At 38.6% G+C, this 22,441-nt stretch overlaps 1 protein-coding gene across 3 annotated transcripts in view; it reads left to right on the top strand.

The window, feature by feature from the left end:
* Positions 1-22,084, top strand: part of LOC100711460 (calcitonin gene-related peptide type 1 receptor) — a 32,413-nt gene extending 10,329 nt beyond the window's left edge. For all 3 annotated transcript variants that reach the window (XM_013270249.3, XM_003443247.5, XM_019353204.2), the window contains exons 2-13: positions 6,936-7,044; positions 7,562-7,715; positions 7,846-7,956; positions 8,735-8,847; positions 11,029-11,120; positions 11,225-11,351; positions 11,522-11,675; positions 11,763-11,823; positions 11,969-12,035; positions 13,037-13,255; positions 13,877-13,918; positions 17,933-22,084. In XM_013270249.3, the coding sequence (XP_013125703.1) occupies positions 6,970-7,044; positions 7,562-7,715; positions 7,846-7,956; positions 8,735-8,847; positions 11,029-11,120; positions 11,225-11,351; positions 11,522-11,675; positions 11,763-11,823; positions 11,969-12,035; positions 13,037-13,255; positions 13,877-13,918; positions 17,933-18,154 (1,437 nt within the window). In that variant the 5' untranslated portion in view covers positions 6,936-6,969 and the 3' untranslated portion in view covers positions 18,155-22,084. The remainder of the gene's footprint in view (positions 1-6,935; positions 7,045-7,561; positions 7,716-7,845; positions 7,957-8,734; positions 8,848-11,028; positions 11,121-11,224; positions 11,352-11,521; positions 11,676-11,762; positions 11,824-11,968; positions 12,036-13,036; positions 13,256-13,876; positions 13,919-17,932) is intronic.
* The last annotated feature ends 357 nt before the right edge of the window (positions 22,085-22,441 follow it).

Here is a 22,441-nt window from a genome sequence, read left to right as displayed (position 1 = left end):
TATATACGCTGTAGGTCCATGTTTTAAAGATTTGTGGTCAGGCTTGAGCATCCTCTGAAAGTCACCTTCATCTTCAACCCAAGCATTCAAGCCCCTCATGCAGACATCATCTACTGCAGCGGTCCCCAACCTTTTTTGCGCCATGGACCGGTTTATGTCCGACAATATTTTCACGGACCGGCCTTTAAGGTGTCGCGGATAAATACAACAAAATAAAACCAGTACCGGTACCAAAAAAAAGAAGATTTCTTCATAACACATGGGAAAACACCCAGGGAAACAGAGTTAACGATAAAAACGATAAAAAAATAATGATAAAAACCATGAAAACCATACATTTCACACCCGAGCTTCAACTCTCGCGGCCTGGTACCAAACCCGGGGGGTTGGGGACCACTGATCTACTGGACAGTTTACCTGCACCTAATGATCTAGTCCTACAATTAGCAATATGTTTCTATAGGCTATTGATACTGGATTGATCCAGATGATAGTTCAATTGATTTTTCTTAATCACTTTGAACATAAATAATCAGTATGGCTGTCAGAAATGTGTATCAGTGTTGATAAAAAGAATAAAGACAGATTTATGATCCCAGTTCTGGACATCCAGTAAACAAGCTTTAAACAGAACAATATAAATTTGACATTGTGAAGTTAGTGAGAGCAGGTTATGCTTATTTGTCCTAATTTATTTTCACCTGATTCTTTAGAAATCTTTTGCTTAGTTATGATGTCTTTTGGCACAAGCCGAATAAAGCCTTTTTTTAATAATATATCTTTATACTGTATCTTTTTCCATACTTATATGAATCTATGCTTGAAACCTGTGTCCATACACCAAATCTTCCCTGACTCTCAGTGTGTACTGACATGGTAAATGATGGCAAAGACTGATATGAAATTAGTTCCAGAAGGCACAACTGTGCTGTTTATCTTGTCTCATCTCTTGTTTACAGAGCAAGCATGGGACACTCAAGACCACTATACCCCAGTGACCAGATTTGTGCGTAGCTCTCAAAGGCCGATAACAGTGTTTTGCAAACATTGCAGTGTAACAGCACAGCATCATTATTATTATCATTATCATCATTTGTCTTTTCATTTTGCACTCCTTTGCTTATCTTTCAGCAGAGAGTAAAACTGATCACTTTACATAATATTTTTGTGATGGATGATTCTTTTCTCTGGTTCACTTACTATTGTTGAAAATATGGTCAGTTACTATTGCAAATATTGTTTGAAGAAGAATTGCTTCATAATTGCGTCTTTATTAATCAAATTTGCCGTAGACAGAACAGGAATAAGTCTTGGCGGAATCTTCTGAAAGCAGAGGTTTAATCGGCTCCCAGTACCTGCTTCCCGCTCCGTTTAATCCCATATCCATGCTATAGATCGAGACAGTAATGCAGTTACTGGCCTTTACCAGCCTAAAGGATCTCCTAATGCCACTGAGCGGAACTTGATGGAACTTGGTGTGCAGGGCGCCAAACATCCTGTGAGTACAAAAGGATGTTTACAGTGCAGCATAACATCTCTGCAGGAACAGTGGGAGTTGATAAGTGCAGGCTGGGCTCTGGCACTGTGTGAGAAGACAGCAGATGTTATACATAGGCTGTTTTTTCTGGGTAACTTTCTGTATGCTCGCAGATGTAGTAGGTGATGTCATCTCTTGTGTAAAGTGTACATGACTAACCACTTCAGTGAAACACTCTGAGGTACTACAGATAATAGTGGACCACCTACAGTTTGCACTGGTCTGTTGTTGGATAAAGTTGACCCAAACAGATCAATAATCAAGTGCTGTGCCTCTGTGGAGGCTGCTCTCATGGTTTTGAGCTGCAATTAGCAGAAACATGTTTTTGAAGTTTGCGAAATAGTCCCAAATTGATTGTCCAAAATGTTCAATTTTGTCTCTGTCTACACGAATATGGAAAACAAAAAAGTATTCAGCCTTAGAATTAAGTAAAAGAGAGAAGTTTTCATTTTCTTAAGAACTCTAAAAACTATTTTTTCTTTAAAAAGACTTGTGGGAAGTCTGGGTGCTGTCCTGGACTGTGCCACGATAACGCCAGCCCGCTGTTACAGCTGTTGAGCTCTCATTACCTTCATAATAGCAGCATTAATAGGACATAGAGACATAGTAAAAGTTAAGTGCATGAATGTAAACACAGACAAACCACAAGGATTATGTAACAGAGAGTCATCAAGGGGATTATGTGACAGACGTGGCAGATAATCAGAGGGATCCTTTTTTTCTCTGTAGCTAACAGCAGGGACACTACTGGTATTATTATACTAGTAGTATAATAACAGTTTTGGCTGCAAGACTCTGTAGTTAAGTACACAGTTAAATGGACTGGGTTGTTTAATTAACCAAGAGCTCATTTTGTGTCTGTGTAAAACTGTGTGTGTATAAGCACAGAATTAGGGATGGGAATAAGAAAATAGTGGTTCCAATTCCATTATCAATATCACTTCATGGATTCAATTCCATATGAATTCTCATTGGGTTCCAAAATATATATTTTGGCTCTGCTTTAAGAATCACCACCATTGCTAAACAGCATATCAAAGACATAATATTCACTCTAATTAATTGCATGCTGTGTGCATAATGTATTACATATGTTACATAGAACACTGTGCAACACACACAAAGTTGTGTCAGCAGCATAAAGCAGTTGTTTTTGTCCTAGTCATGAATTTATTAATTTTATTTGGAAATGCAATAAAACATTTTCCGCTGTCCAAAGTTGTTCCAGAAACCCCCACACAGGATTGAACCAGCTGAATGTGAAATAATGTCCACAGCCTGCTGGCTGTGATGGGAGCATAGTGAGAGCTGCACGTAGGCCTACACAGAACAGCTGTTCTGATCACACAGTATGTGGCACTGCTGGTGGATCATGCTCTGCTTTCTGTTTACTGCAGAAGTTCAGTAGCACTGTTGCATTTTTCTCACAATTGCTTATTAATTAGTTGTGTTGGAGCACACATAATTAACATTTTCTCTCTCAGAATCATTTCAACAGCGAATGTCTATTTAAAGCATAGTTTCTGACATCACTGAAATTTCTATGAAGTCTTGTCATAGCTTGGGATGACCAATTATTTAAAAAATGTTTAGAATTTATGGTTCGCTGTTTAAGACTACTTTCAATAAAAAGGTATTTGTGATGTGTTATAGATTGAGAGTGAATATTAAATGTGAAATTTCCACCATGACATGCAGGAAAGTCACCACATGTACTGTTAGTTAAATGGTACAGTATTATCAGTTAAAGTCAATAAAATGCACGCACACACACTAACACACACACACACACACACACACACACACGCACGTGTGCACACGCACAGTCTGACATCTATTCTGTGTTGTCTGAAATGATGCATCCTCTGTATCACTGCTTATGTATTTATTAAAAAAAAAAAACTTGCCAAGAAACAGCTGGGGTTCTTGACAGAGTAGAGCTGTGTGTTTGTGCATTTTTGTGTGTTTGACTATGTGCGTGTGTGACAGAGCAGCTGATCTTTTCCTTGCTGTTTCTAATTTGCACATCACCATAATGTTTTACAATCCCACTTTCAGTAAGTCCCTCCTCTGTCTCAGCTTAATGCTGTTTTAACTCTGAGCAGACTTGAGGAGCACTGAGCCAGCCAGTCCCTTTGGTGACCGAGCAGCGTGGGGACCTGTGTCGGAATAAAAGCTACTTTCACCTGCTCCTTATTCACAAGGGTATCGCCACTGCGGGGTGCTCTGCATCTTTGATTTGGCAGTGTTTTTGTGCTGGATGCCCTTTCTGACCTAACCCCAAAGGGATTTGTATCTACCTTCAGCATTGAAGTAAGGCTCTTTTGCTTGTTAGGCAAATGTGAAAACCACTATGAGAATAAACAGGGTCAGTTTTCTCTCTGGAATACTGATTGATGGGTGGTGTGTACTGGCCAGTGAAATATCAATATGAAAGCAGGGGGATCCCAGGGGGATTATTCTATTCACACATCATCACAGCAGAAAATGTTTTATCTTTTTTATTGTATTGATAAGCCATTGTATCGTACGGATCTTCATGACCTTCTAGTACTATATCACCCCATTAGAGTTCTTTGTTCTCAGACTGCAGGCTTACTTGTTGTTCCTAGAATATTTAAAAGTAGAATGGGAGGCAGAGCCTTCAGCTTTCAGGCCCCTCTTCTATGGAACCAGCTTCCAGTTTGGATTCAGGAGACAGACACTATCTCTACTTTTAAGATTAGGCTTAGAACTTGCCTTTTGATAAAGCATAGGGTTAAGGTTGGATGAGGTGACCATGAGTCCTCTCTTAGTTACGCTGCTGGGGAATTCCCATGATGCATTCAGTATTTCTTCTTCAGTCACCTCCCTGAGCCTGGTTCTGCTAGAGGTTTCCTGCTGTTAAAAGGGAGTTTTTCCTTCCCACTGTCGCCAAAGCACTTGCTCATATGGAGTTGTATGATTGTTGGGGTTTTCTCTGTATTATTGTAGGATTTTTACCTTACAATACAAAGTGCCTTGAAGCCACTGTTGTTGTGATTTAATGCTATGTAAATAAAACTGAATTGAATTGAAACTAGTTTGGCATTCATCGAAAGACTCAGTAACACATGCCCAGTGACTGATAAGCAACCACCTGGTACCATAATTAACAGTTACAAGAGAAAAATAAATATTACTTAACCAAATGGCAAGTTGTTGCTGGCAGTTTACCGTGAAATCAATTGCTAAAGCCTTATTCACAAAGGTCTAAAGACCAGTCAAAGACCCTGAAAACTGCTGCCCACTAGTGACTATTCCACAACTGGTTGGTGAGAGGTTGCTGGAGGTTGGACTGTCACTAGAGAAATTGGTTGCAAAGAGTTATACACTTTCAGTAAACCCCTCTTCTGCCTCCTTTTAACTGTGAGCAGACTTGAGGAGACGCTGCATCAGCATCTTCTGTGACTGAGCTGCAGATAGAGCTGTGAGAATGAAATGGGTCAAGTCTCTCTCTAATGTACTGACTGATGTCTGTGCTGGTCCCCCACTTTTCTTTAGTCTGTTCTGTAACTATAAGGTTTAAGTTACTAAGCAGTGAATATTTCAGCTCTTCATCCAGATGCGATGCTCGTAGGAGAGACAGCTGATTATATTGCTGAGTGTATAATTGGTAATTAAAATGTTTCCAAAAGAGAAACTTATAAATAGAATTAGTCTACAACTCATTATAGGTGTGTCCCACAAACGGAATGTGAGTCTGTGGGAAACACTGCTCTGGTTCACATAAAGCCACCCTGCACACCTGTTTCTGATACTTTTGAGAATGTAAAGTGCAGACAAGCAGCTTTGGAGGGAGAATGGGGGAGGCGGGGTATGCTTATGTCATGTGCTACAATAAAAGTTTAAACATAGACCTGACTCATGCGATTGATCACAGAAAGATAAAAACATTAATCTGTAATATATGCAGTGATGGTTGAGGTAGTCTTCTAACTACATCACTAGATGCAAATAGCGACATCGTCCCAGTTATCTGTAGCTGAGGTTTTCTGCTTGGGATTTGTTTGCTGGTTAAAGAGAAAAGCACTGGTTGGTCCGCAGCTTCTTAAGCAGCTTGATTCTCATTCGGTTAGTAAGCTTTACATCAGTTTCATGTTCTAATTATGTACTTTTGTATTAAAAAAACCCTAAAACACACACAACTTGGTTTTCCCTATATCCCCGCTCTAGTGTTGGTTTAGCCTTTTCATTCCATTTCAGCAAACTTAATCAGACTTCAGATGTTGCAAATAAAAATGACCTACAGGTGACCTAGTTCCTTTAGGGTATGAAGGATGTTATTAAATTTCACTAACCCATTCCTGCATGCCATATCATTATCCTGGGGATCAGGTTCTCTCTCTGTCTCCCATTCTCAAGCTTCTTACCTACCGAAAGCCTCGCTGCCACAAGAACCTACTCTATTGATTTGAATTGTTAGCAATGGTAACAACTTATCTTAGGTTATCTTGGTGCCAGTACGGCATTTCTTCCTCACGCTGTGATATATTTGTACATTCGCATCACAGGTTTTAGACGTGTAACTCCAAGTCAAACATAAGCCGCTTAAACTATCTAAAGCTACCCGAGCATTAGTAAACCCACTGTTTTGCAAAGCAAATCCGTAGAACCTGAGGGATATGCTTCTATTTGAATTTTCTCTCATCTGCTATTCCACAGCCTTGACATGAAATCCCAGTGGCCTGCAGCTTTGCTGCAAACAACCTTATGGGATTCTGCTTTGATGAGGTGCAACATTGCACCCACTAACTGATTTATAAGTGCTGTCAGAATTTATGATGGACTGCAAAGCAAAAGAGGTTTGGCTTACAAAACATACGCGGCAGTAGGAACAGGAGATTTTAAGCCTGTACTGTGCTTACATGACTTTTACCAGGGAAGTGGAACTTCCTTTGATTGATACGGCTTTCTTGGGTTGATTCCAGCTGCTTATTTTTTCAGCTGTGCTTTCCTTTGAATACTATGCCAAAAAGCTACATCACAGGAGCCTGTAATTCCAAGCTGACCTAACATGGAGAGCGAGGGCATGTTATATTGCCGTTTATTGGGAGAACATACTGTACAGTGCTTTGCTGTAGTTAATCTTCGGTATTAAAACAGATTCGACCAAGTTCTTGTTACAAAGTTTCTTTTGGTCACAGAATAAATTTGTTGTATTTAATGATTCAGTAAATTTTCGAACTCAGCTGATGTGGCGAACTGGAAAAACAGAAACTTACATTTAATGAAGGTCAACTCACTCTTATCCACTTAGATTATTCAGAGTCATTCCAGTGTCATCTTACATATAAGAAGGACCTTTTTTATGAGGACATCTTATTACATTTTAATGATTATTGAATGTTAATGTTTAATTATTGGCTTTCCATTGCAGGTTTGCAGTTTGTAAATCATCGTCCAGCTCTGAAATGGCTGACAGGAAGCTGGATGGCTTTGGACAGATTTGGATGGTAGCGCTCATACTGCTGTGTAATCCAGCAACGGTAGGTCAGCCAAAATGCACACAGGTTAGTTCTTACTGATCTAAATTTCATTAATACAGCAACCACCTTTAATTCTACCTCAGAGAGTTATGTACCGCCAGGCCGCTTATGTTTGAAATCCTTTAAAGGACAAAAAATGCAGCTTCAGGTTGGTGTTTGGACACATCTGTGCACCAATACTTCGGCATAGATGTCATAGTTTCCGTGCAGCGCAACTGACTTTAATGAATCACTAAGTATGACTCCCTTTTCTTGCATTTGGTAGTATGTGTTGACTGTTTTAGACTAATGCATCACCAGAGGGTTCGCAAGTACATAACCAAAAATGGCTCGGACACATCTTTACTCATTTTAAACATAACCAACAGTACTTTTTGTACCCTCTCACTGAGCGAGAATTTATACACTCGTTTCTTTTACTAGGTTTCTGTTGCGCTGTACCATAACATATCTCTCATTCTACTTTGTAAAGCTTAAAAAATGAGTGGATTTCTACTTTTTCTCACCTCTCTTGTAGTTTATGGTGAAGGCAAGCCTGGCGATCAATGAAACCCAGCAGCAGTCTTCAACCAGTGTCTACAATGACATTACGGTCACCAGGAACAAGATAGTCACAGCCCAGTTTGAGTGCTATCAAAAGTTAATGAAAGAAAATACCCACAGCAGACAAGGTAAAGCTGTCTTGATTGGTTAAGAGAACCCTACTTTAAAAATTCTATAAATATATTCTTCCATTGTTTGTTTGCAATGTTCCAACTGTGAAGAGCAAAAAAGCTCTTAAAATGATGTCTGGGTTTTTAGAACCTGTGTGCAATCGCACGTGGGACGGCTGGCTTTGCTGGGATGACACCAAAGCAGGAGTTACATCTGAGCAGCACTGCCCGGACTACTTCCAGGATTTTGATCCATCAGGTGAGATCTGGAGCTTCTAGCAGCCAATTTTCTTCATCCAGCTGTTGATTTACAGATGACAAGTTACTCTGATGACTATTCCTTGTTGTGGCTTTCAGGTCCTCATTCATAACTTTGAAGGCCTTTAGTTAAAAAAAAAGCCCAAACCAAGATAACACTTATTACATCACCAAGGTTAAAGCTCTCCAGAACCACAAAACGTATTATGTAACAGATTTCGCAGGCTGAGGGGAGCTCTTCATGACTAATGAACTGTTCTTCATGTATAAATTTGCTTCACCTTTTAGCTTGAATCCTAGCTTGAAGTGAAAAAAGCGATGACCATAGCTCACACTCTGCTCACACACTGAATGTAAATACCAATTGCAGCAAATGGCCATGAAGCGTAAAGGCTCTGTTCTCACTATTAACACAGGAAACAGCATTTGTAATGTTTAGTGTATTAAATGTGTATTAAATTATTGACTTCAGCTCCTTCTGTTAATGAGGCAGGATTTTTTGTGTGTGTGATTATTAACTTATGCGTGTATGGAGTGGTGTAAATATCACTCATTTTATTACAGTAAATTTGATTTAAGTTTCTGGGGACTTCTTAACCACATTTCGTCAACCGCAACCGTCAACAGGATGTGCAGGTTTATAATTAGATTTCATTCTTCTAATTGATGTTTTCATTAGCTCCATCCATATTGATGTGTTTGTTTTTCATCTGCCTCTACCTTCTACTGGAAAAATCAGAATAATAAAATTAAATTATTTTCCACTTTTGTTTCTGCAGAGATGGTCACAAAGATTTGCACTGACAGTGGTCAATGGTTTCTGCATCCGGAGAGCAACAGGACATGGACCAACTACACCCGCTGCAATGAGCACACTGTAGAAGGCAGAATGGTAGGTTGAAAATGGCAGTAGGTAGGACTGAGTTTATATGTTAGATAATCAACAATAGGAAAAATATGGCTTTGATGGCCATGTGATGTGGTTGTGAGGGGCTCTGCACGCCCTGAACACCACAGCATCTCTGCTTAAGTAACCAAATACAATACAGGCTGGAATTTGTTCTGCTTCGGCCCAATTTTACCCCTTTTTTTTTTTTAAAAAACCTTTGTGTATATTTTTTTAATTATTTCTGTAAATGTAGTCATTATAACCGGCTTAATAACTCATTTGTATTTAGATTTCTCTTTTTCTGTTACATTTAGACTTACAGACTCTTTCTTTCTCCTTTCACATTTCGCACACACACATCTACGCTGAACATAGATGTTCACACAATCATGCACCTTGATGAGTCAGTGGCACATCTCCAGCCAGTAAATGCAAAGAAATTATTAATTAACACCTACACGTTCTTTAGACTTTCTCATTTTCTCTTCACTCTCACCTATTTAGATCCACTCGTTGTAAAATATTTCATTATCTTTCATTTTCTATACCGCTAGAATTACTGGAAAGTAAGTGAACAAAAATAAGGTTGTTATTAAAATAATTTTTTTTTTGGTTTTTTACCTTTTTACTTGAAGAAGTTAGTTCAGTCATTGCTTTAACAGGATCTCCATGGTTAAGGCTGTGGTCTCAAGGTTTAAAATTGAATCCCAGTCTGGGAACACATCATATGGGACTGTAACGTTGGACCCGTTAAGCATAGACAGGACACGGACGTAATGACAGCACTACTTTATTTTCGAATGTGATTACACTGTGGTTTTTGTTTTCACTGGGACACAGACACTCACGTCCGCTCTGTGCCCCTCCGACTGTCACTGTGAACATATAAAGAGACATAATCACACTCACATCCCAGCACACCTGTTCACCCTGCCCCTGCGCTGCCCCGGGAGCTCACTGCGTCACCCCTCCTCTGCAGCCGTCCAGAGACCACACCCACGCCACAGGGACCCCACCTGCTTATCTGAATTATAAAACTTTCTATTTGTAAAAATTCCAGCGTCTGGTTCTACCTTCCAGTTACATAAATGTGGTTTCTTCTTTATTTAAAAGTTCCCTTAATGAGTCTTGTCCCTTTGCTTGGTGTGCATTGTTGCTCCCAGTTGCAAATATCTACAGTACTGTGCAAAAGTCTTGAACCACCTCTCATTTCTTTATATTTTGCTAGGAAAATGAAAAATCGATGCAAAAATGTATTGAAACGTATGGAAACATATATCGAAATACAGCATACCAGACAAAAACAGAGTCTGTACAGTTCTAATGAGCTTGAAAGTCAACATTTGGTATGACCACTTTTATTCTTCAAACATAGCCTGAACTCTCGAAGGCATCTTGAATTTCTTTAAGTAGTCTTTAGGAATAGTTCTCCTGGCATCTTGAAGGGCATTCAAAGCTCTTTTTTGGACGTTGGCTGCCTTTTGTTCATTTCATCGTTGAGACAATCCCACATTGGTTCGTTAATGTTGAGGTCTAGGTTCTGATAGTGCTCCATTGTGTGTTTTTATACCTGTTGTGTGAAATCAGTCTGATGCTTTCTAAAATATATCAAACTGTGTTTGACAGCCAACGTAAAAGTTCAAAATAAATCTTGAGTAAATCCAAGCTAAAGAGATGGGAATAATTTATAGGTTTTTTTTGCCAACATGCTGTTAGTAACAAAGAAACTAAAGATAAAATTTAATTTCTTTGCTAAAAAAAATAAATAATAATAATACCATTTGTCTAAAAGTGGTCAGGTATAAGGACTGAAAACTGACTGGAAAAAAAAATTGTTAAAAAAAAAACAACCACTGTCCAAAGAAAAACTCTAAAACTCCTTCATGAAAGCCTTCAGAAGTATTTCTCAAAGCCTTTAAAAAACTACATCAATATTGTGTTTTTCTCATTGGACACAAGGAGAAACTATACTATAATTGTACTGTACTATAATTTCCTGTAACTGGTTCATAAAAAAACCAATCAGCTTGAAATTATAAATATTAAAAGACAAATGGAACATTTTCAAGAGCCTTTCAGTGCAAATGCTGAGATGTATGTTGATGCTTAGTCAAGTAGTCATTTGGAGAAAGATAATCAGATAACAGCCAGATAACCTAATTTCCATTTGTTGTTTCTTTTCAGACTGCAATGAACCTTTTCTACCTTGCCCTCATAGGACATGGGCTGTCTCTGACTTCCCTCCTCATCTCCCTAGCAATTTTTTTCCATTTCAAGTGAGTCAACTCTGTTATATGAGCGACTTCCAGCGACAGATGCTTCTCAGTCTGTCCATAACATAAAAGCATTGTGGCATAACTTCCGTTTTCTGTTTTTCCAGGAGTTTGAGCTGTCAAAGGATCACCCTTCATAAGAACCTCTTCTTCTCTTTTGTTCTGAACTCTGTGATCACCATCATCTTGCTGAGTGCAGTGGCCAACAACCAGGAGCTCGTGCAGAGGAATCCAGTCAGTTTCTTATTATTTGTATCGATTCACTTTACTGTAGCATCACAAATGTCTCTATTAGTTTAATGTGCACCATTACACCGGTCATTCTAGCTTAATATTTAAACATAAATCAATTGCTGTAAAACAGCAGCCGGTATCCACATTTGTTATGGGTTTTCCTTCCTCAGACAAGCTGTAAAGTGTCCCAGTTTATTCATCTGTACCTGTTTGGCTGTAATTACTTCTGGATGCTGTGTGAGGGGATATATTTGCACACTCTCATCGTGGTGGCAGTGTTTGCTGAGAAGCAGCATCTGATGTGGTACTATCTCCTAGGATGGGGTAAGAAGAGGATATCAGTCAGCTAATCACTACATTTTTCTAACTGAAGGGTCTTTCTTTACCTAACTTGCTCACTTTGTTTTGCAGGCTTTCCTCTTATCCCAGCCACCATACACGCCGTCGCTCGGAGCTACTACTACAACGACAAGTGAGTTAACACCACTGCTTGTGCAAGCAGTTCTCCTGTATAATATTATTTTTAAGGAAACCCACAGATTGCTGTGATAGATTTGCCGTTATGTGATGCAACGGTACTGTTGTGTAAACCTTTTTCGTACTCCTCTCCTCTGCAGCTGCTGGATTAGCTCGAAAACATCACTGCTCTACATCATCCACGGCCCCATCTGTGCTGCTCTTTTGGTAAGAATGCTGCTTCTCTTCTTTCCTAACCCCAATCAGTTTCAACAAATAAATCACTATATATCTGTTTACTAGAATAAACCAGCTGATTTGTTTCATGTTTCTCTTGCCACACTGTTTGTGTTGCGCAAAGAGTACAATAAGCTGCTTTTGTCCTCCTCTGAGTGGACTCTGTGGGGGGTCCTGTGAGCAGGACACAGTTTCAGAACATGCATAAATGTGTTTGTCTTGTGAAATCAATGCATCTTCCCCTTTGAGGATCCACCCACTGGTCCCCAAGCTTGTGTTGTTTTCTAGGAATTCACCTAATCAGCACATTGGAGCATGCTTCAGAGAACGCTGGTCCCTTAGGACAGTCTGTACTAAATGTTCAGCCTCCAACATCCTTTAAAATGTTATGTGTAGGTTTCCTAACCTTACGTGTATCAGAAGTAACCTCAGTGTCTTCTAACCCCGCAGTAACAAAAACTGAAGACTTTCTCGGTTTATTAGAAAAAGCAAACATTCCTCTTTGGTTTTTTGTTAACATTTGTCTTGTTAAGGTTGACGTGTTTAAAGAAATGATGCATAAAAGAAGCTTTATAGTCTCTGAATAATTCAAATACAGTACTGTGCAAAACTTTTGATTTCTTTATATTTTGCTTCCAAGGAGCTAGAAGTGCTTGTAATTTTTTTAGAAGTGGTCTTAAGCAATAGTTCTCCGGGCTGAATGTCTTTCAACATTTTCAGTCCAGTCCTTGTACCAGACTATTTTCAGAGGAATCAGCGTGATGTGCATTGTGCCCTTAAAAAATCTGAGGGAACTCCTCAAGAGGAGGACAAAAAAAAGAATAACCTACACCAAGTAAACGGTGTCTAACAATCACCAAGAAAGATTTTCACCTCTTATATGAAAGTACCAAACTGTTCTTTATGCTCTTATACTTGAAGCATTGCTTATTATCACATCCCATCAAAAGACTAGACTGTAATGCTGATTCATATATGAATTCCCTCTTTAGGTTAATTTGTTCTTTCTACTCAACATTGTGCGAGTTCTCATCACCAAACTGAAGGTGACCCATCAAGCAGAATCAAGTCTCTACATGAAAGCTGTGAGAGCCACGCTCATCCTGGTCCCTCTGCTTGGAATTCAGTACGTCCTGCTTCCCTACAAGCCAGAGGGACGGGTCTCTTCGGAAATATATGACTACATCATGCACATACTAATGCATTACCAGGTGAGACAGTGGTTATTAATCAGTGTGAAGACTTGAGGGGATTCTCATCATTTCTACACGTTCATATAGAGCATAGAAACCCGACTGCCTGTGGCATGTACTGCAGTCTTTAACTGTTTTACAAACTGTCTTCTCTTTGTGTAGTTCTGTTGTCATTCCATCATACATATTTATTTTATTATGAAAATTGATTGCTTTGTCTCCTACAGTGCTTGAGACATGTATTTTAATAAAATCATTTGTTAAATGGACATTAACCTCATTGTTTTCTAGCTTTTAACAAGAGTCAAACATTCTCATTAGCCAGAGAAAAGACTTTGTTTGTCTAGCCCAGGCAAGAACAGCAGGAAGTAAGGCACAAATTATCTGAACTGAAATCCGTTGGAAGTTGATGAAGTGTTATCTGATCATCTTGAGCTGTCCCAGTGTGCACAGTGCAGGGAAAATGTCTTGAGTAACAGCCTGAATTAGCTTTCAAAATGTATTCACTTTGACCTCTTAAGTTTCCCTGCTTCACAGCACTTTAGACCCTAAGATGTTGTCTACAGACAACTTTCCTGAGACCAATTAGCAAGCTGTATGTCATCTCTCTTTTAATGTGTTCCTTTTTTTGCATTCCAGGGTCTGCTTGTGGCCACCATCTTCTGCTTTTTCAATGGAGAAGTAAGACGGGGTTATGCCCTTTTATTATTCTTTTTCTAGATATTTCAACACATGTACATACCCTATCCCACACTTGTGCTGACCTCATGGTTGAGAAGGGTCATGCCTTGACAGGGTCATTTGCCCGGTGCTACTCTCCCAATGTTGTGGAAACTAATTTGTAGTCATAACATTTCAAGCTACCAGCTTGATTACACTGAATGAAATTACAGCAAAGATACCCTAGAGAATAATATAGCATGTTGAATTAAAAACTCTTGGAATGGGCTGTCCAAAGTACACATTTGTTCGAAGGTCTTACTTTTTTGTCAGACCAAAAACAAAACAAAAAACAAATAAAATACAGGTCATGCAAAAGTTTAGGAATGTTACCTTTCATTTTCTATAACCCAAGAAACTTCAGTCCAGGTTGGGGAATCACTAAAGTAGCTTACATCATCTTTGGGCATTTAGTAAAAAATGGTAAAAAATCAAAACCTATGATTCTGGATGCTGGCAAATGCATTGTTTTGACTTGCTTTCCCAGTGGTTACAACTGAAGAAAAAGAGGCTGCGGTAGGTGAAAAGAAGGTCAATTACAGCAGAGAAGTAATTTTCAATAAACATTGTAAAATAAAATCACCTGAATCTATGCCCCAAGCTTGTTTGTGCTTGCAGCTGCTGAGTAAAGACAAAAGGCGTACTACTTCTCCAGCATTGCTCTCCAAAGACTGGAAATTATGCTGCTGGCAAGCAGCCATGAGCTACACGCTGATTACTGTCAATTTTGCAGGCAATTGGTCTGCATAGAACTTGACTTTGCTTGAAGTGAATGGTTTACAAGATCCACTAAGTAACTTCCCTTTGATATTTATCTTATGATTTTACTGCCATAGTGTGTCCTAATCCTGTGCTCATAATACGCTCAAAGAAAAGGTGGCATTGTTATTTCTATACTCAGAAACGCTGACTCAGTAAGGCACAATAGAACGATCCTTTAATCAAAACACGTTTTTCACAAAGAGAGCTTCAGAGAGAATTTACAGTGAAAAGGAAATAATGCTATGTGAAGAAATGGGTCATGCATGTTCCAGGTTTTGCTTTCAGAAGTGCCTCAACTCTTCATGAAATAGATTCACCAATGTGCTGGAACCATCACACAGCTGCTGCAGACTTGTTGCTGCACATCCATGATGTGACACGTTCTGCCACATCCCAGCAGTGCTCTGTTAGACACAGATTTGGTGAATGTGGAGACCGTTTCAGTACAGTGAACTCATGGTGTGTTACTTTGCTAGAAGCAGGTATTAGGAGATGGGTACACTGTGGCAATAGAGGGATGGGCATGGTCAGCAACAACAGTCTGGCTGTGAAATCAGCACCGAGGGGCCCAAAATGTGACAAGAAAGTATATCTCACTCAATTAGACCACCACCAGCACCCTGAATTGTTTGCGTGCTTTCATGTTGTTTACACCAAGTTCTGACCTTACCATCCGAATGTTGCAGCAGAAATTGATGCTATTCAATCTTTTTCAATCTGCCATTGTCTGATTTTTGTGAGCCTGTGTGAAATATAGAGTAAGTTTCCTGTTCTTAGTTACCAGTACTGGTCGTCTGCTGCTGCACTCCATCTGCTTCAAGTTTCGGAGTATTGTGCGTTTAGAGATACTCTACTGCATCCCTTAGCTGTAATGAATGGCTATTTGAGTGACTGTTGCCATCAGCTGAAAGCAGTCTGGTCATTGTCCTCTGACATCTGAAATCAACAAGGCCTTTTCTCCAAGAGAACTCCCGCTCAGTCGATATTTTCTCTTTTTGGACCATTCTCTGTAAACTCTAGAGATTTTTGTGTAGGTTGTGCAGCCCGTCTGGCACCAACAACCATGACCCTTCAGCAGATCGTCAGTCTGCATGCCTACATGCTGTTGCTGCCATATGTTTGACTAATAAGGCATTTGAAAAAATAGCAGTTGAATTGATGTCCCTAATAAAGTGTCTCTGTGTCACAAGAATCTAATGAAGAACTAGAAAACAGATACACCCCTCCCCCGGTTCTCTGTGTATATATATGCCCTACTACACTACAAGCTGTTTGTTCTCCTTTTCGTACCCCCTCTTCCTCCCTCTTTTTCAATTCTTTCACCTCTCATTAGTGCATTAAGATCTGCCTGGCCCGAGTCCCTCTAAGGCCTTGCCCAAACCCCAACCTCAGTACATGCTTACTGCATCTGCCATTGTCTACTAGAAATGTTGTCTAAATAGTCTCAAGTAGTTAGACTCTATCACGTCCCAAAGGATGAAGTCATTTTAAGATCACATTTAAAATTGTGGGAAATAATCTCTAAGAGAAAGCACATCTGTTTAAGGTGATAAGAGGCATATCCCACTGAGCAAAGTGATGTCTTTTAGAAGTCATTTTTGGACGTATAATTTTGGTCCGCTGAAGGGGTTGTTTTGTAACACCAAGTGTTGTCTATTGTCTACATCCATTATACTTTTAGTGTTGATGTCCATATGACTTCCATGTATGGAATATTTATAGTACAAACAAATAAGTTGATTCATTAAAATAAATAAAAAAGTTAAAGCAAAACAGGAACATTAAAAATAACAAGCAAAACAAAAAAAAGCTAACAAAAAATAAATCATGTTTGTTTGTAAGTAATCCATATATTTATGTGTCATGTTGATAACAACAATTTTGATATTTGTAAATAAAATTAAAAATATTAAATTTATTAATCATGTAAATTTCCTGCACCCATCATAGACATCCAAATGACCCCCCCAAAAATTACCCAGTCTAAAATTCAAATGTTGAACGTAACAACCATGTTGGGTCATGGTTAGACGCCAAAACTGTGGACCTTGTTTGGACATCGTATAGATGTCCAGAATTGGTCATGGACCAATGGACCCAATATAGACATGATCTGCACGTCTGTCTGACATCCATTGTTTGTTGGGGTTATCATGTCTGCGAGTAGCCAAGTCATTTTAAAGGTTTCATATCAGCATAGATAAAAGAAGAAATGCAATTCTTTGTAGGGGAATATTTTCCTATTTTCTTTCATCAGAAAATGTGAAAATGCTTATCAATTTCTATTTCTACTACTGCTTCTACTTTTCTTTAAGTTTCGGATAATATACAATCATCATCTTCATATTTAAGAAATTCATCAATGAATATACCCCTTTATTAATTAATTGTCTTTAAATCAACTGTTTCATTGACCATCAGATAAGGAGTTGTTTCATGCTTACACAATTGGAGCTAGAAAGTTTTTAGCCTATATAAACATAACTTCATCTTAACTTTGGCTTTGTCTAAAGCACAGGTGTTGAACTCCAGTCTCCAAGGGCTGGTGTCCTGAAATCTTTACATGTGTCCTTGCTGCAACACACCTGAATAAAATTTAGCAGGTCGTTAGCTCTATAAAACTTGACTGTAGGCTAAGGTGGCAATTCAGCCATCTGATTTGTGTTACAGCAGCTTAAGAGTGAATGAACATGGTGCAATAAAAGTAGTTTTAGAAGGATTTTTTTTTAAACTTACACTTTTATTTAAATGTACTTGAGTAGGGTCTGGGGGTTGCCACCTCAGCATACAGTCAAATCTAGGTAATTACCTACTAAATTTTATTCAGGTGTTTTGCAGCAGTGGCACATGTAAAGGTTTCAGGACAACGGCCCTCGAGGACTGGAGATCGACACCCCTGGTCTAAAGGCTAAAAAAACTCTTTTAATTGTTGTTTACCAATGTTGTCCTAAGATTACCAAAGTGTAATTTTCAGAAAGTCCGCCTAGACTTTTCACAGATGTGGATGGAGAAGCTGGGATCCCAAAAAAAACAACCAAAAAACAAAAAAAAACAAAGCAAAAAAACCCCAAACATCTAAATATTTATTTTTGTATTTTGTCCTGCCATCTTATGCAAAATTACTTTGGGCTTATCACTTGAACTCTCAGGCTTTATATCACCTTCGTAAGCTTCCCTGTGAGCTAATATCTGATATATGATCCTTCTGGTCAGGTCCAAGCTGTTCTGAGGCGGCACTGGAACCAGTATCATATCCAGTTTGGCAGCAGCATAGGAAACCACTCGGATGCCCTGCGCTCAGCATCCTACACAGCTTCCTCCATCACCGAGGTACAGGGCTGCTACAGCATCGACGGTCACTCGGAACACATGAACGGCAAAGGCTGCCACGACACAGATGCCTCCATACTGAAGTCAGACAGCCCCTTCGCCTGACACAAACAGTGCTCTCAGACTCTGTCCATCCCACCATCACCCTTAAAATCTGCCACATGCTTGGAGCTCGCCATCCGGGAAAACTGGCCACTTCCCATAGATACATAGAGGAAAACGAGTGAGGGGAAAAAAAGGATTGTACATCCGGGCTCTCACGCATCTGAAGGAAATTATAACTTCTTATCCACACCAACACAGGTCCTTTAACTGTACTGTACAGTGAGCTTGATACAGCTACTCCTGCGCTGTGCTTTGTCTACAATTTGCATCTGAACTGCTTTACTTGGACTACGATGCTTTCAGATCTTTCAGCCTGACTAAATCATTTTTAAATCAATAATTACTGACTGCTTGATTATCCTCCCAGGTTCATGTTGTGCACAAAAGGCCTTTTGTTACACTGTAAATTCTTTTGACACGGTTAGTGCCAAACCAAGAAATCTTGCCTGCCTCATTTATTTTTTCATTATCAATAATGAATCAGATAGGACGTCTAACATGTGCATATTGAAGTATTAAACATATCTGTATCTTTCACATGTTAAACTTAATTTATCAACATATTCTTGTTTATTAAATGAAAATGGATTAAATATCATACAGTATTTATGAAAGGTTTATATGATACATGTTTTTTTTGTTTTTCAAAATTAAATACTGATATGACTTGCCAGCAGCACATAAACTTTTCTTTGTTTCAGTGTGCAGTTCATGTGGGCGATTTTGGTTCATGCCACTAGCTCACGTTCTTCATTTCTAGTCATGCTGATGTTTGCACATGCTCAAGTGATCCTTACTAACGTGTGCATCAGTTAGGCCACATGGTTGCAATGTTAACACAATATTATCGAAGAGAAGCCACATTTGAATGTTGACAGCCAATGGTGCGTTTGTTTTTTAACTGGAACACCCCCCTCAAATCTGACTTCCAACTCAAAAGGTTGGAGAATTCCCACCAACAACGATTTTACAATCCAGTATAGCAGTGCATGTAATCTGTAAAGCCACTATTGTGTATTTCTGACTTGCTGAATAAGCCATATGCAGAGCATTGACCACGTTTTATGTGTGAACATGCAGCAGCTGTGTTTTTAAGCTTATAAAATAAGCAAAGCGCTATATTGCTAGTCATGCATGAATGGCTTTACCTTGCGAACGAGCAGAAGCAGCTAGGACGCATTCGGCTCGGGAGTGACATCGCACCCCGCTCTGACGTGCAACTTCCGAGGCAAATGAAATGCAGCATTTGTTTAAAGACTTGGCTTCCTTAAGCACACGTCACATTCCCTTTCACTGCTGTCTTTACATACCCCTCTTAAAGCATTTAGAAATAATTAAGATGTCAACAGTACTCAGTTTTCAGACTGAATACAGGAAGTTAATTGGATGAGGAGCTGCTTTTTCCAGTACCGTAGTAGGAAGAAAATTAAATCAAATTGAAGAAGACCAGAATTATTAATGTGCGCATGAAAGAGGAGAAATTTAATTTAATCCCTCTTGTGTAATGAACAAAGCCATGTTTCTGTTTCTTTATAGTGCAACTGTTAGAAATTACGGTAGATTCACTTCCATCTTCTTTGAAGCCAGTACACATTCTTTTCTACCTAAATTGAATCTGTATCTTAATGTTAGCAAGTGTACTATCTGTACTAAAAAGCTTGCCGATTTGTAAGAGACTCACTTTATTTGAGAACTTCAGGCCGCTAAATCCCGATATAGGTGGGCTTACTTTTGCATTTTGTCCCTGTCTTTTTAAAGCATAGTCATGCTACGAAACAATGTCTTAAGGCCAGTATGAACGTTTGAGTTCAGTGATCATGTAATCAGTTTGCACATAAAAAATGGAAAGTGCAATAGAACCAGGATAAATCATGATACAAATGAAGTAAGCAACATGAATGTCCACTAATGCTTCCCACTACGCTGAAGAAATTAAAAAATGGCAAAAGAGAAGAAGCATTAGATCTGTGTGAAGTGTCAAGGAATAACGTTCCTTATTTTCATGCATGAGCAAATTATACAAATCCCCAAAACTTCCACTGCCTGTTTGTTTTAGGTCTGACTGGTGCTTTCTCAGTTACTTTTATATGAATCCTGTCTGGGGCAAAAACCTTCTTACCTCAGTGAACCAAATCTTTACAGTGATTAGTGGATAAAAGTGTATGCATTAATTTAGCCATCCCCAGGGCTGAAATACTGATGTTTTGTCAAAGCCATTGGAGTCTCCAATACTTACAAGGTTGTGGTACTACAACACACCAAGTTTAAGGGATCTCTTGCCCCCAGATTGTCGCGTATAGACACTTGTAGAGGAGCTCTTGGTGTTGTATTTAACCACACTGGTTTAGAGCAATTTTTATATACACAGGGTTATGAATTTACAAACCATGATCCTTTCCTATACCTGGTAGTTTTATTATTCACTACTATTATTTCTGTATGGGACGCCAGTGGTATCTGATAAAATGTTGTTATATTGTGACCAGGGATGAAAACACACAATTTACTGTGATTTATTTTAAGGCTAAAACTATTTTATTCCCTGAGAGTGAGGTATAAAGAAAACATTTCCAAGTCATCCTGGTGCACTATGGTATAACTTGGGCTAAGGTATATGACTTTATTTTTTGAAAAGAGCCCTCTGCTTTAGCATAGTGCTAATGCTAGTCTGCACACAGCCTTATTAAGAAGTACACATGATAAACTTGTCACATGTTACATGACAAAAAACCAAAAAAAACCCACTAAAAATTGTAAAAATGTGTACTGACAGTTTGAAAGCATTTAGTTCATTTTTAAATGTGTGTTCTTAGTGCTCATTCACATCACAGAACCTTCTTTGGACTTGTGTTTCTTTGTTTTTTGTCTTTTTTCTCTTCACTGTAAGTCATTTTAACACATTTTCCATAATGCTGGGAACACACATCACTATCAGTCAATGTAAATATTTTGTAAATCTAACATTTCTGCAAGAAGGACAAGTGTGAGTGTGCGTATGCATGATTTATATATACAGTATTAATGAGTATAGTATACTCATGAAAGCATTCAACCACTGTTTGTTTTGTTTTTGTTTTTTTTTAAATGGAGGGAAATAGGATGAATATAGTAACTCTTTCATAAGATTCATTTGTGAAAAATTTCATGGATATCTGAAATAACCACCAATGAAAAGGTCAATACATTTACATTGCTGGCTATTCATTTATGTATGATAACTGTTGTATGTTTCGATTGTCAGTCTTTAATACAGCTGTGACTTAAAGCATTTATTTCTACACTAAACAATGAATTGGCGTATTTTTAAGAAACATTATTCGTAAGTGGTTAATGTTTGAGGCAAAACCAATCAGTTTGCGTCATATGTTCTCAATATTCATTCTGTATTGATTCTATGTGAGATCAGGCTTTAATATCCAACATACAGTTTGTAGTTTTATCATATCAGATCTGCAGGACAGTTTCTTCATTTAAACATAAACTATACAGTCTGCATGTATGGTTGACGCTGTACTGCTTTGCAGCATTTGATTCATGTACAATGAGAAAGCTGTAAAGTATCCATAAATAGTCATTTATTCTGTAGTAATGCCTCATAATCATTGATGAAAGTAATTTCAGATTTGTGGAAACGCCATAGGCTTTTGGTAAATGTAGTAAATCTTGTGTATCATTTAAGTTGTGTATTTATGTGTGAAATGTTTTCATATGACTCTCCAAAGGATTTGTGATGTCCCCGGTGACACTTGGTAAAATGTTGTAAAGTATGACAAAAGCATTGAGGACTATGTCTGTAGGTTTTGTTTATACTGTACTGTATCTAACTTTGGTAGTCTTGACACAATGACTTCACACTGCTGTTTGAATGTAAATGGTTTTGTTTTATTCTCTGGATGTGAAGAACGTATATACACATATATTTACGTACAATGTCTCTTTTTTTATTATTTCACTGAATTAGACAATGTCGCTATCTTGTGTGTATCTACATACTAATACAGTATGTAGATACGATATACAATATACTATATTAGTATACAATGCAATGTCTTTGCAATAGTTAAACTGCTGTCCTGCAGCAACTGTGTAGGTATTTGTGGAGGAATTTCTGAACTTCTATTTAAAATCATTGAGGTTCTGGCTGGACTCTGAATGTAAGCAGTGAATTTCTGTGAGATGGCAACAGATGTGACAAACTAAGCAGACTGACTTTATGCTCTGAAGTTGCTTCAAAGATAGCAACTGACTGCAAGTGGTCGCAGACTAGTCCCCCTCTCTCAAAGGCAA

The sequence above is a fragment of the Oreochromis niloticus genome, linkage group LG16, assembly GCF_001858045.2.
Source record: "Oreochromis niloticus isolate F11D_XX linkage group LG16, O_niloticus_UMD_NMBU, whole genome shotgun sequence".
NCBI classification, from domain to species: domain Eukaryota; kingdom Metazoa; phylum Chordata; class Actinopteri; order Cichliformes; family Cichlidae; genus Oreochromis; species Oreochromis niloticus.
Note: the sequence above shows the minus strand (reverse complement) of the source record. Positions and strands in the feature narration are given on the sequence as shown.